An 18,278-nucleotide genomic window follows, 5' to 3' on the forward strand; every position below is an offset into this window, starting at 1 on the left:
GCGATTGGCTGCGGCGGCGCGGTGGGCGGGGCAGCCCTGCCCGGCCTGCCCCGTGAGGTACCGGAGGGCCCCGGCTGCCGCCGCCGCTTCCGGGTCTGCGGGGAGGCCGCCGCGGAGGGCGATGGCGTAAGTGAGGGGCGAGGGGCCGCCGGGCCGGGCCGGGCGGGGGCCTGCCCCCTTCCCCCCGGGCTGGGCCCGCCGTAGGGCTGCCGGGGGCTGCCGCGGAGGGGTCGGCCCCGCCGCTGTGCCCGGGCCTGTCGGGCCGCGCCGGCGGCGGCCTCCGTGAGGGGAACCCCCCGGTGCGCGGGGCGGCTCTGAGGGGCACAGGCCGCCCCCGCCGCGGGAGGAGCCGGGCGCTGGGGAGGGGCCGGGGGGCCGCGGCTGCTGCCGCCGGCGCGGAGGGGGAGGCGTCTCCGGTGCTGCCCCGCCAGCCCGGGGCGCGTTGTGCTGCCGGTACCGGCGGGCCTCGCCCTCCTCCGGGAGGAACCCCTCCGCTTTCACGGGTTCCTGTTTTGGTGTTTCGTTGTGGTTCTTCTCCTCTTTGCGTGCGCCTCGTGTAGGTGGAGGGTGGGAAAGGGTGTCAGGTTAGTTCAGGCGCGTCCAGTTTTGTTTGGGCTGTGAGGAAAGTTTTACTTTTCCTTTTCCTGGCTGGTGAGAGGTGTTCTCTGCCAGTACCTGCGGTCCTGGGCGGGTTTAACTCACACACGCACGCTGGTTTAATGCAAAATGCACTTGCTTTGTGGTGTGTCTGAAGCTGTGATGATAATGTGCTTGCACCTCATATTGTCAGTGCAAAAATTCTGGTGTAGTTTATATCACATGCTGTAACATGTTGATATGGTGGAGGATTATTTTCAAGGTCAGTATTCAGCCAATATCCCAGCCATAGCCTATACCTGGATTTATTTCCCATCTTAACACACTCCTCCACAGCAACCTCCACTAAACTCTGCAAAAACTTCCAAGGTTGGTAGTTGTATCTACATATATAATTTCAGTAGGTTTAATATGAAAAAAGATCATAGTTGTTGCTGTGGGAGTTCTTCTATTGTGTACATTAATTAGTTACTTTTACTTTTCTGGCTTTTTTTTTTTAATGGTAACACTGCAGTCTTTTTTTCCAGTTTTTGTGTTGAGAATGTGATGACCAGATCAACACTTGGGCCAGAAACTTTGGCAGCTGAGAACTAAAAGTGGAGTATAGGAGGGAGTAGTCCTCTTATTTGTAGAAATAGTTTAATATATTATTCAAACGATCACTGATAAAAACAGTATTTAAGGTCCCCTTAGGCATTTGGCTCTAAATGGACGTTTGGGGTTTTTTGCTTAGGCTCACAGCCTGAATTTGCACAGCTTGACAGTGTTCTTGTATGCCTAGATTTTGGTCGTGGTGAATAGTCTCAGGTTGATGGGGTCGGAGGTACAGGCGTGTCCAGCACCTCTCTGGGGAGATCTCTCATCCTGAGATGTGGCTTGCTGAAGGAACTCGCTACTTTTGGGTGTGCTGTTAGAAGACTTTGGCATGTGAAACATGCATCAGCTGCTCTTTGGTAATAGCCCTTTTGCATAATTTTCTCCTGTGGGAAATAGGCAAAAGTTTACTGCTCTTTGTTAGCAGTGTGCAGAGTTATCCTGTGTTTACAGTCGTGTTGAGATAGGCTCCCTTCTTTTGTAATGTCTTATCTTCTTTGTAACTTCTTACAGCACTTGTTGCTCCACCAAAATCTTTAGGTTGGCTGTGGACTGGGATGCATGCTAACAAAGACCTAGATGTAAAGGACGATGGTATATGTAGCCACAGGACTGATTTATACTTTGATTTGTGGCTCAAATTGTGATGTGTCAGAGGAGAAATTTAGAGGAAGTAGTTAAGGAAAAATCACGAGTAAGGTACGAAAGACTCAGTTTCACAGATTATTTGAGAAGTACAGTGATATAATTTAACATTAAAAAAAGGGAGGGGAAAAAAGTCGTTGCCTTATTGTTAAGACCAGTCCCAAAAAGGAGTATTTTTTTTTTCCTAATTAGAAGAGTGTGTAAAAGGGAAGTTGTTTCTACTGCTATGAACCTTTCAGTTCTGTTAGGATTTTTTTTTTTTTTTTCATACTGAAACATCAAAATCTGACAACACAAGCAGGGAAACAATCCTCTCTCCTGAACATGTCTGTAAGGCAAGGTTAAACAATGTATTTATATATTTTTACAAATTGAAATTAAATAGAAAATCATCCAAAGTTAAAACGGGCATTCCTAGGCTGACAGTTGAACGATGCAGGGAGTACTGTGTTGTTTGCCATAGCAGGAGTTTGTCTTTGATTCCTTCTGTGTTAAAACTCAAGTCCTGTTCTAAAAATAAATACCTGTATAACATTTCTCTTGCAGGTGATTTTTGCATTTCACTCCTTTTGTACAGTTGTGCTTGTTTAAACCACTCCAAGTAGATTTTTCTTCTATTTTTTCTCACTACTCCCAGCAGTGTGTTACATTTTTTTTTCTTTCTATGTAGAAACTTTTCTGGTGGTTTTAACTTCTGTTAGGCACAATAAATCTCATCAGGTAGGCTACTGTAAGGATAATTTTAAACTTGTATCTTACAGTTCCTTTGAATATAATTTTGATTTAATTAATTTTTAAGTAAACATGTTATTTACTAACGTAAGCTACCAAAGTGCAAATTATGTTTAACTGAGGCTGTTCACACATAGGTTTAACTGGGTGAGATGCTCTTTTGTGCTCTGTTTTTAGTTCAGCTGTTTTCTCTGGAGGCTGTAGCAAGATTTCATTAGTGTAATTGAAGCAGTAGTTTAGTTTGTTTGCAGTTGACCGCTATTGTTACTTCAAGCACTAGTGGAGGGCTAAGAAAATAGGCCTGAATTTTAGTTCTTATAAAAAAAGAACTGCTCATTTTCAGTTTGCTATAAGAAATGAAACTAATGGAACATGTCAGAAAGCAGAATTGCTGTGTGAGTCCTGCAACTTGTTTTTTTGTGTACATGTATTTTTTGAGAACAACTTTCCTTCGCTTCCTTCCTCTTTCTCTTGCTTGTTGATTAAATAATTGCTGAGCTGTCTAAGCTGTGCAAGGATGGGTTTGAAGTCCTCAGACCTAGCTGGTGTGTTTTGGGAAGGATGCCAAGGTTGGCACTTTTTGTTTTGTGAAATGTGCCTATTGTGTGTCTGGGTGCTGACAATGTCACCATACCTTCAGAAGACAATACCTTTGAGACATGTTGATGCTTGTGAGATTCCTTTCTAATATCATTGAATTACCCAAAGCTCTGATTTTGTAGTAGCTGATGCTGGAGACCCTTTGAAAGAAAGTGGTGGGATGGGTAGGGTACAAAAATGCCATTTCTTTCCTTTTCTCTAAGGAACTGGTGTGGGTATGGCCCCTTTACTGGAGATGCAAAGCATCCAGGTGTATTATCTACATTCCTTTATTGATTACCTCCTGTTGTTTAATGTAATTTTGGATGTTATTGTGACTCCACTGTCTTGTAGCTGTGGAAGCTGAAAGTTGAGTATCCTCAATGGTACTTAACCTCTTGTATCATTAAAATGTGTGCTTGATTTCTGTGAAGATCCAAGGAATATGTCTGACAAAGTTAAACTCCCAGTTTATTCCCCCCATTAATTATAGTAATAATGTAGCCAATCTCATTTTTATTTCCATGCCTCCTTCATGATAGTATAAAAGTGCTTCTCAATATTATAGAATGCTAGGGTTTTTTCCCACTTTTGGATTCCAGTTTTATTCAGCTGTTCTGCAGGGTGTGCCAGGCAAAGAGTGTTGCAAAGGATGTGGTACACAGACATTTCTTTTTCTTTCTCCTTTTCCTATGCAGCCCAACACCCATATTAACCCTAATGCTCTCAATCACCAAAAAAATTGTTGCCTTCAGCCTCAGCTCTAGGTACAGGACAGACCTTTTGCAGGTGGGTTGTTGGTCCTTAGGCTGCAGCTGTTCCTTCCAAGCAACTGCACTCTGGTGACCAAGAGCCTGGTGACTGGGTTTCTGGTTTGTTTTTCTTTTTTTCTGCCAACTCTTTCATATATGCATGCTTTCTGTGAATTTTTAATGACTTTATTCAAGCTGAGGTTTGTTCTCTGTGTTGTTTTAGTCTGTCAAGCTGAGGTTAAAACTAGTTTACCTATTTTATGTGATTCAAATGTATTTATCAAGATTTGAAGCAGCTGCTTTTGAGGATTTGGCTTTTTAGGAGTAGAATATTCTGCTTTGAAAATTGGATGGAGTTTGGAATGCTGGAAGCAGGCTGGAAATTAAGTGCATGCCCCAGGATTAAAACATCCCTTGCATATTTTTACTACTGAGAAAATGGATTAATATGTGACACAAGTAATTAAATTTCATTTTTTGAAGTCTGTTAAGCGTGTGCTTCTGCTACAAAGAAAGCCTGTCTGACCAGGAGGAGCAAATCTCCAGCACTGTTGAACCCTCACATCTTCAAGGCAGTCTGCTCCCTGCTTTGAACATGCTAAGTGCTCTAAACATGCACAACCTGAAAAGCAGGCCACAAATATTTCAATTTGGGCATCATAAATAGAGGTTTCGCCCTTTATGTCTCCTTGCTTCAGGTATCTCATTTGCGGAAAGAAGTCTACAGAATGGTTTAAAGGACTGTTGTGAAAATAAATAAAAATATTTGGATTCTGTCATTTCAGTGTCACAGAACCTTCCTCTTCTGCTGTCTTCCTCACAGGAGAAAGCTAATACTTTTTGCATGTATTAACAGTTGTGGTAAAGGAGAGCCACGGGTGACATACTGAGTAGTAAAGATGTGCTTAGGAAAAAAACAAAACAAATGGGGAAAGCAAGTAAACCAAAACATTTGTCTTAGTGGTTTTGAACAATTTTCTGCCATGTTAATTAAGCTCATCACAAAACAATAGAGACTTTGAGAAAATACTACATATATGTGCAAAGGGGTAAAGATGAAATTCAGGATTTTGCTTGTTCTTTGAGGTGTTTTCTTTCTTGTATTAGCAGGGTTGGTAAGACTCAGGTTTTCCACTCAGACTGAGGTCCCATCTTTCCAAGAGTAGTTCTTTAAGATTTGGAAAATACAGTGTTATTTCAGAAGAATACAGTAGCAGAACAAATGTAAATTACAAGCTCATCAACCTGTGGGTCAGTGTTCCTGGAAAGTGCAACAAAGTTAATGTTTTGCCTAATTGCAAAGCAGTTTTGCCCACAGAAATAAATGTAACAGAGTGGATAAGTGCAGGCAGCTGAAAGGTATTGCAGGATTTGAATCCATGGGTACAGTATATAGGGCATGAAGATGAAAACAGATAGCAGCTACTTTCAGCAACCAGAACTTTTTCGTTGAGAGTCCTGCACCTATTTGTCCTGAAAATACTGTCTCTTCCTCTTAACAATCATCATGATCCAGGTCCTGCCTCTTCAGCTTCCACAGTGTATAAAGACACAAGGGTATTATAAACAGTGTGTACTGCTAAAATCTGTTTGCATGCCCTTTCTATTACACAAATTCATATGGTCAAGATTGCTTCATAATCAAAGTGGGTTAAGGACCTACTTCCTCTGAGCCCGCATCTAGTGCAGGTGTTGCTGTTGCCTGTTTTTGGGTGGTTACACTTTTGTTGCCATCATCCTCTTCCTCAGGTGATACGATCAAGCGTGTAGGTTGCTTATCAGTGGGTCAAGGTGTTACAGGATCAGCTGTAGAGCTCCAAAATGAAGCATTGACAAATGATGACTGGTAGGGGAATTCTTGAGTTTATTTGCATGCAATTAGCAAATGTATTCCATAAAACTTCCAAAGATACCCAATTTATAGTTATGAATAGTGATGACAAAAATTATGAACATCATCTTTAAGTGTCAGGATCCTGTGACTTGCAGTCTCTCAGTTGTCTTGTCACAGTCCTATTTAGAGCATAATGATATTTTATATTCTGTCTCAGTATCAAGTAACATTGGGTGATAATTTCTTAGGAATAAGCCACAGCTGACTTTCTTGAGGGATTAAGTAGCAGTGGTGTTTAAGGTGATAGGCAGTCCTCACCAACTGACAGTGCTTCTGAGTTGGTCTAGATCACAAAAAAAAAATTTACCCTGTTGTCTCTTGGTGTGAAAGGGAGCAAATAAGTTCTTTCATCCTTTATGCTGAAAGTGTTGATATTGGCTTCTCCAGTTACCCTGTCATTCATGGGTTAAAGGCTTTTAGAGGCTGCCTGCAGAGGCATCATCTGCTTCATAATACAAGTTGACATGTGGGGTTTTTATTAAGGTACCGTGTATGTCTTAAAGCAAACCACAGTGCCATTATGTGATTGAATTTGTTGTCATAACGTTTCTTCTAAAGTAAGGGCTTCTTTTTTAAAGTGTGTGTATAAGTGTGTGATGTTTATTATTCTTCGTTGTAGAGAAGCCAAGTTAGTAGCTTCTTGACCATCACTGCGGGGAGTGATGTCTGATGTGTTGTTTTTTTGTTGTTGTTTGCTTCTCTTTATTGTTTCATGTTCCTTCCTCCCCATTCTGTTCCTTCTTACAGAAGAGGTAATGAACAAGTTTTTAGCACTTTTTCCTGGGACTCTACTCCTATTTTAGTTCAAAACATAGGCTAGTTCAGGGTGTTTTAGTTACCCAAATGTAGGGGAGAAACAAGTGCATTAAAGGCAGGTTTTTTTCAACTCTTTCGACATTTTCTTTTCAAATTATAGGAATGAGAGATAGTATGGATATTACAGGAAAAACTGGATATATTAATTTTATTGCTAATACTTCTAAATATTGACTGTTCCAAAGATGTTATGCTGCTCAGAAATGAACATCGTACCAGTATTACTTAGTTATCTGTTCTAGAGCTCTTGATGGAGAGTATGAGAGACTTCCTAATGACAGGAAATAAAGTCAGAGTTTTTTGAGGTTTGAATACTAAGAGGAAGATGGGCTACCAGGAGCTGAAATGTGTTTAAAAAAAAAAAAAAGCAGAATTAATGCCTATCTTCCTTTAAGAAGGCTTGACAGATAACATTCAAGGGAGAAGACTTAATGAAGCTAATGCAAGCAAAATACTGCTGTGTAATTACAGACATTACTGCGTTGAGCTACTCCCTGCTAATCACACTTAATATAACCCAATTTCAAGGTGATTTATTTGAGGATTGAGTAAGTGTGTAAGATTAGAAGGACTGTTTTTCTGCTTTCTGTAACAGAGGCACTATGTGGTCACTTTTTATAAGATGATGCAAATCCATCCAAAACAGAAGAGTTAATGGACAGAGTGGATTAGGAGGTTATGACAATTTTCCATAGCTTTTGAAAGTGTCCACATCATAAAATCTTAGAATGTCTTGGGTTGGAAAGGACCTATAAAGGCCATCTAGTCCGACTGCCCTACAATAAGTAATGACATTTCACACTAGAACAGGTTGCTCAGAGCCCCAAGAAGCCTAACCTTGAATGTCTCCATGGATGGGGCCTCTACCACCTCTCTAGGCAACCTGTTCCAGGGATCCACTGTATACTCTGCCCATGATACCTGTCCCCACTTCCACTGCCTTTATAGTTCCATATTGCCTTTAGGTTGATCAGCAGGTCTTGACTCAGCCATGCTGATCTCTTGCCTTCCTTTCTTGATTTCCTGCATCTGGGGATTGAGATCTCTTGCACTGTATGGAAAGCATCCTTAAAAATCTGTCAACTCTGTTCCATTTCCTGGTCCCTGAGGGCTGTTTACCACAGGGTCCTATTTACTAACTCTTTGAAGAGTTGGTAGTTTGCTTTCCTATGATTCAGAGTCGTGACTATGCTTCTCATCTGCTTCATACCCCTTAGGACAGGAAACTGCACTAGTGCATGATCACTGCAGCTCAGGCTGCCTTCAGCTTTGACATCCCTGATGAGTTCACTTGCATTTGTGACCATCAGGTCCAGTAACACATGCCGTCAGGTAGAGCTGTCAATTTCTTGTCTTGAGAAGTTGTCATCAAGGCAATTCAGAAGTCTCCTGGACTGTGTACTGCTGTGCAGATTGTCCAACAGATGTCGGGGTGGTTGAAATCCCCCAGCAGGATGAGAGCCTGTGATCGTGTTGTCCCCTCAAGCTGGAATAAGGAGGCTTCATCAGTAGTCTCCACTTGATTGGGTGACCTGTAGTAGATTTCAGCCACAAGACTCCGTTTGTTGTCCCGATCCCTGAGTCCTACCCATAAGCTTTCAACCTGCTGATGGCTATTCTGTAGGGACAACTCTTCACACTCTATCCACTTCTTTACATAGAGGGCAACACCTCCCCCCCTTTTTCCTCTCCTGTTCTTTCTGAACAGCTTGTAGCCATCGATAGCCACACTGCATTCACAGGAGTCATCCCACCAAGTTTCTGTAACTGCCACCATGTTGTATCTTTCCTGTAGCACAGTAGCTTCCAACTCCTGTTTGTTGCCCATGCTGAGTGCACTGGTGTAGAGGCGCTGCCAGCTGTGTCACCTTTATTCCCCCAAGGTGTTTAATGGATGCTACCCTGCTGTTTCCTGTTACCTCAGGAGGCCCCGGTTCATCTCTGTAAGACTTTGCCTGTGCTGCAGTGTCCACAGCATGCTTCAGGGTGACAGGTTGAAGGCCCTTCCTAGCATCCCATCCTTCCAGCCTTGGTATGTCTTCCTGCAGCTTGTCACAGACAATTGTGATTTTACTATCCCCCTCTCTCTCCACATCTAGTTTAAAGCCCTGTCAATCTGCTCCACAATCTCTTGGGCAAAGACCCTCTTCTCCCTTTCAGAAAGGTGTCTTCTGTTTCATGCCAGCATTCCTGGTGCTGTGTAGGCCATCCCATTATCAAAAACACCATAATTATGCAGATAACACCAGCCATGGAGCCATGTGTTGATGGATTGGATTCTCCTTCCAATGTCACTTCTTTGAAGTGAAAGGAGGGAAGAAAAAATAACTTGTGCCCCAGAGTCTCTCACTAATTGTCCCAGTGCCCTGAATTCTCTCTTGTTTGTTTGTGACTACTATTTGCTGCTTCCTCTCCAGCCTTACTTTCTGTGGGGGCAGGGGTTCAGTCTTGCATTGTCTCATAGGCTGTCCAGGCTGTCCAGGGAGGTGGTGGAGTCACCATCCCTGGAAGTATTTAAAAGAAATGTGCTTGGCGACATGATTTAAGCACTGAACAGGTAAATTAGGTTATGGTAGGGGGGTTTAGATTATGGTTGGACTTGATGATCTTCAAGGTCCCTTCCATCCAGGATGATTCTATGATTCTGTATTTTCTTTTTGGATGTTAGAAGGCTTAATACAGGCTCATTTATACTTGTAGGTTCAGTTACCTTTGGTGTGCTCCTGAGGTGCGGCAGTTTTGTAAATGTATTTGCTGTTATATGCTCTACAGGGCATTCAGGGTACTAAATTTGGAGTGTATTCTGGCAGTCTGTTGATCTATAACCTGTTCTAGGGAGGCATGTGCCTGGGAATTCTCTTCAGCAGAGATGAGTGGAAATGTTTTTAGAGCTCCTTTTAGAGTACAAGAAAGGGTAGCTGAGAATCATGAAGATGTTATCGAAGGAATAAAACAAGTAGATTAATATTTGCGTGAAACAGACAGATTATTTAACATGGCATGTACTTAATTTTCTCCAAACTTTACTGTGCTTGTTACTAATTTTTTTTTTCTTTCCTTCAGTTCTATAGGAGCTGGTGCAAAAACAGCTTAGCAATGGATCAAAGAAAAAATGATAGTTTTGTCCCAAGTATCACACAGTTGGAAGACTTCCTAACAGAACATGACTCCAATGTTGTTTGGCTGTTAGTAGGTAAGGTGAATCTATTTTGGTTTGGTTAAATATTTTTTTGTGTGTACTTTTAAACATGCTTCTTTAAATATTGGCATACCAATATGGAATTTCTTACCAAATTACATTAAAACATCAAAAATAGATATTTTTTTTTTTTGGTCATAGACTGTTCAGTGAGATAGGCAATGCTACTTAAGTAATTCAGAAAGAAAAAATACAGAACTTTTTCCAGTACTAGTTGTGTTACAACACTTGGGAGTTCAGTCTAATGTGCAAAGGATGATGCTCCATGACTGTGACTCTGCAAAATAAGAACTCAGTGAGAATTTGCTTCCTGAAAATTTTATTTTTCTAACACCAGGGTAAGCTGGTGGTTATTAACATAACAAAGGATGATCATTGCAGCACATGACAGGCAGATACAATAACTTTGTTATACCACTACGCCATTTAATATGGTATAGCTTGCATAGTGATATAAAGACTGTTGTGTTTCATGACACAACTTCTGGACTAAATCAAGCCTTTAAGCCAAACCATCACACACTTGGTTATGAGCTGTTGTTGTACATATGCTTAGTTTAGGTATGCTGGTTTTTTTTAATAACACTAGCGCTATAGTTTATATTTGTGTGTAGGTACTTTTATTTTCTGAATCTATGAACAGGTGGGCTGGGGACAGCAAAATAAAATGTAAGTTGTGTTCATATCCAGATAAGACTGTTTGAAGTACATGATGAATTCAGGCTTTTCCAAAGGTAGATAATACCTGCATTTCAGCCTCGATGCTTGGGCCTGGAGTGAGGGGCAGTGCAAGGAAAATACCTGTTTTTTGACTGTTGGGAAGTTAAAACATGTCTGTTTGCTGTTGAAATACTGTAATTATTTTTCAGTAGGCCAAGCTGAGTGTAAAGGACATAGGCAAATTAGCCAAGGGTGCTTTCTGAATATTATTCACTTTTAATATGTTGACATGTAGATTTTATACTCAACATAAAACTGAGTGTAATCAAGTGTAAAATAAGGGAAGACACCTTGCTAATAGTTGCTCATGGTAAAATGTAGAACAGATGCAGAACAGATATGAAAAAATTGTCTCCAGAAGGTTTGTTTGACTTGAGACTTAGAGATGTTCAAGTTTTTCACCAAAGAATAAAAGTGGAAAATTGTAGCCTGCAGAGTTTTCTTTCTCTGGATTTTCCCTCTATGGACTGGATTCTTCGAGCAAACTATTAGTAACTCTACTTGGAATGTATGTAGTATATAAGCAATTCCATGTCACAGCTATGGTTTAAGCCAAAGGCTTTCTTCTTTGCTTGAATGTATTAAACTTACAAATATCTGCTTCATAGAAGGATAAGTGGAACTCCAAGAAATAATAGTCCAACCCCTTTTTCTAAGGGTAGATTGACCTATATACAATGATGCATTTTTGGGGAGCTGCTGATCTCTTCAGTTATAAGAAACCACCTGGTATTCTAGAAACAATTATGCAGCAGGAAAAGCTGGGTAGCCTCCTGTTATTAGAAGGTTTGGATAGAAACACATTGAAGTAATATTTATTAACTGACCCACCTTCAACCAGCCATTCCTCTTCTGATTTCTTCTGTTGTTCTTTTATAACAGGATTCCTCAGGCATCCTGTTATAAAAGAACAAAAAAAGTTGTTAATAGGTTCTTCTCCTGAATCCTGAAGCAGCTAACTATTGATCCCAGTAAAAGAGGTGATGAGTTCTAGAAGTAAACATGCTCATCAAAGAGCAGGTTGCTCAATTCTAGAGTAACTTCTAAAAATCACATATAGTAAAAATTTCCAACTGTCATTTCCAAAATATAACTTCAGCAAAGACGCTTTTAAAATCAAGAATATAGTAATGAGATAAATAGAGTTTATGGGCTCTGTCACTTAATAGCAGAGACTAAATTTGGTGAGGGAAAAGAAAAAGCTACAGTTCGTGGCAGAGGTGGGACTAGTTGTAAAGGCAGTGGATTAGGACCATAGTGCCTGGAAACCTCGCTAGTGTGCCAATTTTTCTCAGTGTTTGTCACCTTAGGAGGCTAACTTCCTGACTTTAAAGTTCAACTATATACTTCTAGATACCTAATCTCAAATTAAAATTTATTGCTTGAGACCCTGTGCGTGTGAGTCATTCCACCTTTCTTCCTACACTGATAGAGGACCAGCAGTGAGTAGCTTACTCATCTGAAAGTGAGGGCAGGTGAGTGCTGTCCTTGGAGTGTGCCTTTGCTGAAAGCTCAGAGCAGATTCTTTTGTGGAATGTAGCTCTAGCCCTCCCTGCCTTCTTTCAGTGTAATCACCCACACAGATCTGATTTGTTTCATGTGTCAAGCAACTAACCTGCCTAAGTGTGTCCCGAATGTGATGTGATGGCAGATGAGATGTATATGCACAGATCAAGACTTATTGCATATAACACTGGGGTCTTAACTCCTTAAAGTAAAAGGCACAAGCACAGTCAAATTGTAGGGAAATGAGGAGATTGGAACAAAAGTTGAAGTTTGAATGCAAAAGGTATCTTAACAATAAAATTTACTACTTGTAGTTAGATCAAACAATAGAAGTTAACCAATAAAATGCTATCAACCTACTTATTATCAGGTTTTATACTAGGCCTATAATTATAAATTTTAAAGGATTCTATAATCTTAAAACTTAATGATGAAAATTACTTAAAGTTTGCTGAAAGACAAAAAAGGAGTTAATATTTCTCACACTCACTTGGCTGCAGCTGGGTGTCCCTGGGTGGGTCTTAATTCTTGGGAATGAATCTCTCTGGCAGGTGTCCCCCCTGGAGAGGAGAAAGTCCAGCAACCTCCTGGGAAAGTGTACAAGAGGTCTCTCTGATCAAAGATGGGATCAGACTTTTATAGATTAAAGTGGATTGACTGCTGTCATTTAACTATTTAGCTGTACCTCCAGTATGTCTCATTGGAGAACAGAAGGAAAACAGTGGAAGAAACCACAAAGACCTTGTTACCACCAAGCAAACTCTTTTGTTTATCTGTTTGTTCTTTCTTTATCTCTGGGGTCTATTTGGGGCTAGGCCTAGATCTCTGTTCTTCAACACCAGAGAGCAGCTGATGTTATGAACATGAGCTTGACCTCTATACCTTTCAAGGTTGTTGACAGCTCAGAGTTTGCTAGGCCTTTCCCTTTGTCATGGGAATCTTTCCACTCCAGGCCTAGACCTGCAAAACTGAGAGACAAAAAGCAATTAAATCATAGAGGGAAACTCAGCCAGGCATATTGAGAGATGGAGTGTCCTGATACAAAGTGTATGAGCTACTTGAATTTTGGCCCTACTTGATCCGTAGTCCAGTAAGGAATAGACAAAGTCATGTGTGTCTGTCTTCTCCCTTCTCCTCATCTTCCAACAAAGCACAGGCATTGTTACAAAGCACTGGATCATCCCACTGCAAAAAAATTAATTAAGGGGCAGTAAAAGGACAGGTTGTCGTTTTTTGGGTTTTTTTGTGTGGCTTTTGTGTGGGTTTTTTTAACTCTGCAGAGTGAAGTAAGTCATATCCAAATGCCTTTCTGCACTTCAGCTTTCCTATAAAAGGCACAATATATCTGAGGTTTTCAGTATGAAGTATATGTGTAAATTAAAAACTTCTGTTACAAAGTTCAGTTAGTATAACAAGTAGAGATACCTCAAATACAAAAATTGATTTTTTTTCCTGCTGTGTTGTGGATCAAACAGAATGGTAATTATTGGTAAAGTGACTTAAAACTAGTCTGTTCCCTGGCAGTTCCATTCCTTTTGGGTTTGTCCTTCTGGAAGCTTTGAGAACCCTTGTAGTTAGAAATAGGTTACTAGCTCTTAATCAACTAAAGTAAAAACTACTTTGGGGATTAGCAGACCTAATTTTTTTCTTTTTAGTGTTTTTTTTTTTTTTTTAAACATGTTTCTTATTGGTTTGCTTTTCCTTTTTTTTCCCTATAAAATTCCATGCTTGAACTGTTCACAGATTTCTGCTAGCCCAAGGACTGATACATTTCTCTCAGGATACAACATCTCAGGAAAGGTTTTCAGATGTGATCATGTTGCTTCCTATGCTAAGATATGAAAGACTAGAAATATAAGTTCATGGTTTGGAGAAAGATGGAGAAGGAAAGTAGTATGGCTTCTGTTGTGGGTTTTTTTAGGGTGTTTTGAAATAAATGACTATGTACAATAATGCATGTTATGATTGAATCTGTGAAATTTAATTTCTTGGATGACAAGGGATGCAGTGAAGTAAGTGTTGCCTTTTGCAGGTCCTGAGGAGGACTTTTTTTTTTAATATTAGGGAATGGAAGAGCAGTGAAGAATCTATACATTTATGAACTTCCCATTTCCCTTTCTTTTTTCCCCCATCTCTTTACATCCTTCTCACACCATGTGTCTGAATACATGCCTTAAAGTGTCCCATCCAATTCAAAGTTTTTTGGAGAGTAGGAAGAATGTTTTTTGTTCTTTATAATCTTAATAGGTAAGGCTTTTATCTAGGTCAGCATACTTAAAAAATATTTTAATTCATGTTAATCTTTCAACAGCGACAATATTGTCATGTGGATGGATTATCTACCTAACCTACTATAATTCCCGGAACATTGGACTCATTTTAACATTGGTTCTAAACAGATTATATAAACATGGCTACATCCATATTGGTGAGTTATGATTAATGTAATGCCACTGTTTATCTACTGCTTTTTATTATACCTCAATTTGTTAAAAATGCTAAGTAAAATCAAACTGTTACTTTGTTACAGTTATTGAAAATTCTCACCATGGGTTTAATTTAAGAAGAGAAAAAGTTCAATATCAGACTTTAGGAGAGGCTTCTTGGTGTAGATAAAAAAGCACCCCTTTTCCCATTGAAGTCTCATTATTTTATATTGAAGTTCAAAGTTCACTTGACAGGTTTTAATTTATAGTTGAGGTTACTTTTTTATCTTTAGTCTGTGTACTTCGTGTACTGAAAATCTGTACATTTTCCTTTACCCTTTTTCAAAGCCGTGTGATCATAATGGTTGGTGTCCTAAAAGGAGAAGATTAGCCCCATGGAACCTGCCTGAGCTGTGTCTGAAATTGCCTCATAACTTAGTGTTAAGGGTGCAGCCTCCCACTCCCCTGCACTTTTGAGGTGCATCTGAAGTGTGGGCAGCAACTGCTGGGGTGGGCTTAGAGGGGCACAATGGAGTCTCCAGCCTCAACTCCCTGTTATGGCATTGTCTTTGCTTTCTAAATAAGCTGTCAGAACCACTAATCATGTTAATCCATACTGGGACTATGATATGTAGAGTTTATACTGCCTAGAACATTTGCATCAAAATCCATTAACTTTTTTTTAATATTTTAAAACATTTTTAAATAAAACAGGTCACTACAAATCACTTGGGCACTCACCCACATTACAAAAATATCTGATGCTGAGTCACAGAGGGCTGTATCCCACAACCTCACTCTGACTGCACTTGTAATTTTTTTTCATTTATTATTCCATGCCTTCCCGTGTCTGCTTCCCAGAATGATGAAGACTTTACTTCTGGACTTTTCCTGCAACTATTCATCATAAATGTAGTGAAACCTTAAAAAACAACCCATCCATACTTGCCTGCCAAAGAGACCCCCGCAATAACTTACTTATGTCCCCAAGAATTAAAAACCTGTAATCCAAATAATCTTCAAATCCAGCTTTTTGAACAGCAATATAGATGAAATATTTATTGGCTGCTACACTTGATCTATGGACTTTAAAATTTCTCTGTGAAATTGCTAGTAAGGACAGCTGGACATAACTGGCCAAATATATGGTGTTCTTTATAAACTTAATCAGTAAGAAGAACATAATTAAATCCCATTATTTACATCTTGACTTCTGTTGCATAATACTGATTTTTTAAATTATTATAAAAAAAAAAAACAACAAACAAATAATGGTGTACTTAATTTTCTGTGAGTGAGGTGAAAAGCCTCAGGAAAAATACGGACTATTCCACTACCTGCTGTTTTTTTCATGCTTATTAATTCTTCCTGCTGTAAATACAATTTCTAATAATAATAATCAGACTGAAAACTTTATAGCCTTTTAAAATTTGAAGAATTACTTTGGAATCTATTTCTCTAATCACAGTCTTGTATAAGATAGCTTGATACTTAAAAATGTCCAAAATAGCTTTCCTAACTCTTTTCACAAGCTTTGCAAGGCACCTGACTGTTCCTGAGTGACTAGTGTGTCTCAGGGGACTGGGTTTTATTCTTGGGTGGTGTCAAATCCAACACCTTTGAGATCTGAGAACTTCATCTTGTATGTTCTGAATCTCTGACTTCCCTTCTCTGAAAGTCAGGGTGTTTCCATAGGGAAAACTCAAGATGCCCAGTAAACACATTTCAGATAGTCTAATACCATATTCTTCCTGTTTAGAAAATAAAGCATCAAGAATTTGTGGCTGATGTCTGATGAATACTTTCTCTCACGCTAGGCTCCTTTTCGTTCTCCGTGCTGTCTGGAAAAGTTATGGTTCGTGAAATCTATTTCATCACAGAGGACATGTCCATCAGGTACAGATTCCCAGGGAGTTGCTCTTCTAAACAGTGATTCCAAATCTGTACATATATATGTTTTAAGTAACACATATAAAAAGACTGTTTTGCAAATGTGGAAGAAATGTATTTATAAATGTTAAAAATAAACTTTTTATGGTAATATTTAGATATTCTTACCTACTTGTGTTGTTGTTGTGTTGTTTGGAGCTTTATCAATTGAAAGTGAGTACTGGGTAAGAATCTATTTACAAGAGAGAACGGAGTTTGAAGGGGGGGCTGTTTCTTGTTAATGTCTTTTGCTCCTTCATGCTCCTGCTCTGTAGTCCGGAAGTTCATTTTGGCTAGGTGGTTTACCTGTGTTTACTGGAGTTGAGAATTGTTTCATGAGCTAAACACTAGCGAGTAGTTGGTAATTTTGATTCTTACAGTTAAATTTGGAAAGCCTTGGGAAGACAAATGGCACGGGATTTCACAGAAGTTTCAGCTAATGCACCTAAATGCTTATTATACTGTGTGTTTTATCTTTTAATACTTAGTGCTTTAATGTTGCTTGTACACCACTGCAACTGCAGGTCTCAAACCTGCATAAGGTAACATGTCATGAAGCTATATGTAGGATTTTAGATTATCAGTCTTTGAAGTTCTGTTTTATCTAATTTATTTGATTTAGAATTCAAGACGGATTTATCATATTTCGCTGGTGGAAGATGTACAACCCTAAGCAGAAACAGCATGGTAGGTTTCTCAAAAAGGTTTCAAAATTTAACTTTACAGGTAGCCTATAGAAAAATACTTCCTTTCTATGCAATTAGATGCATGCTATTGATTTATTAATATGTGCCTGAAGCACATGGAATCATTAGCAGGTATAGGTTCTTTTAACCAGTTGATCTGTGTTAGTAAACTAGAACAACGCAACGAAATAAATGCTTTGTCAGGGACTTAAGAAGGGTTCAAGACAAGCCATTAACCTTAATAGTAGCCTTTATTAGCTGTAGTCCAAGCATAATTGACTCTATAATGAAGCTTATAATTATGATAAATAGAGATTTCTTGTGTTCTGAAAGTGATTTGAGTTTTAATGTTTTAGTGCTTTGCTGCCAGTATTTTAGCAAAAATGTTATGGTAGAGGATGTTCTTTAGTATTTGATGACATCTGTGGTCATTGAAATGCAGAAATGTGAAAAATTCCTTTATTTTTATTCCTTATCTCTGGCTGAATACAGACGATTAATATGGGATGCAAGAGGTGAATTGTCTGCAGAAAAGGCCGTGAGAAAACATAAGTAGCCTTGTGATGTCTGCTTAATCATTTATAGGATTAGAATCTGGTTGAATGAGTCTCAGGTCCTTGCCTCTCTGCAGTTTTGAAGCATCATAACTCCATTGCTAATTCAAGGAGGTCTAGAAATGGCAACTGCTTGCAGTTGAGGGCACTAGTTGAGAGAGCTATTGGACTTTGGAGGGCTTTTTTTTCATGTCTTCCCTTTGGAAGTGGCCTCTGATGGTGTGAAGCCTCAGACTTGTCAGTGAGCTGGTACAGCTGTTGCTTTTCCAGTACCAGCTCAACAGTGGCAGGAGAACTGCCTACATGTTATGCAGGAGAAAAGGAGACACTGTTCAATATAGAGACAAATCAGGAAGAGTAGCTCACTTCTATTTATTATTAAGGCATTACTAAGCCTCTAAGGTGGTAGGGCACAATTCAAGTTCTTCATACCATAGGAAGACTAATTCAAAAAGTCAAACCTAGTCGTAAAGTTAATTAGGTTTTTCCAACCACAGGTTATAATCCAACAGGTTTTCATAGAATTGTCTTCATCTGCTAGTTAAAACGTATTTCTCTAGTGGCTTATAAAATGAAAAACTGAGTTGAACTTAATGCAATAAAGATAGTTGTGTCTGTCTTCTATGGTGGTATTTTTGCTTGGTAGTAT

The 18,278-nt window shown here is 39.5% G+C and overlaps 1 protein-coding gene across 11 annotated transcripts in view; it reads left to right on the forward strand.

Annotated features, from left to right (window-relative positions):
- The first annotated feature begins 50 nt into the window (after positions 1-50).
- The window catches only part of BLTP1 (bridge-like lipid transfer protein family member 1), a 115,605-nt gene continuing 97,377 nt past the window's right edge, over positions 51-18,278 (forward strand). For 8 of the 11 annotated variants that reach the window (XM_051616574.1, XM_051616575.1, XM_051616580.1 and 5 more), the window contains exons 1-5: positions 69-126; positions 9,681-9,802; positions 14,346-14,462; positions 16,278-16,356; positions 17,012-17,076. In XM_051616574.1, coding sequence (XP_051472534.1) covers positions 122-126; positions 9,681-9,802; positions 14,346-14,462; positions 16,278-16,356; positions 17,012-17,076 — 388 coding nt within the window. In that variant the 5' untranslated portion in view covers positions 69-121. Of the gene's footprint in view, positions 127-9,672; positions 9,803-14,345; positions 14,463-16,277; positions 16,357-17,011; positions 17,077-18,278 lie in introns of all 11 variants that reach the window. The other 3 variants (XM_051616582.1, XM_051616585.1, XM_051616576.1) reach the window with 2 other exon arrangements.

This window comes from Apus apus, chromosome 4 (genome assembly GCF_020740795.1).
Source record: "Apus apus isolate bApuApu2 chromosome 4, bApuApu2.pri.cur, whole genome shotgun sequence".
Lineage (NCBI taxonomy): Eukaryota > Metazoa > Chordata > Aves > Apodiformes > Apodidae > Apus > Apus apus.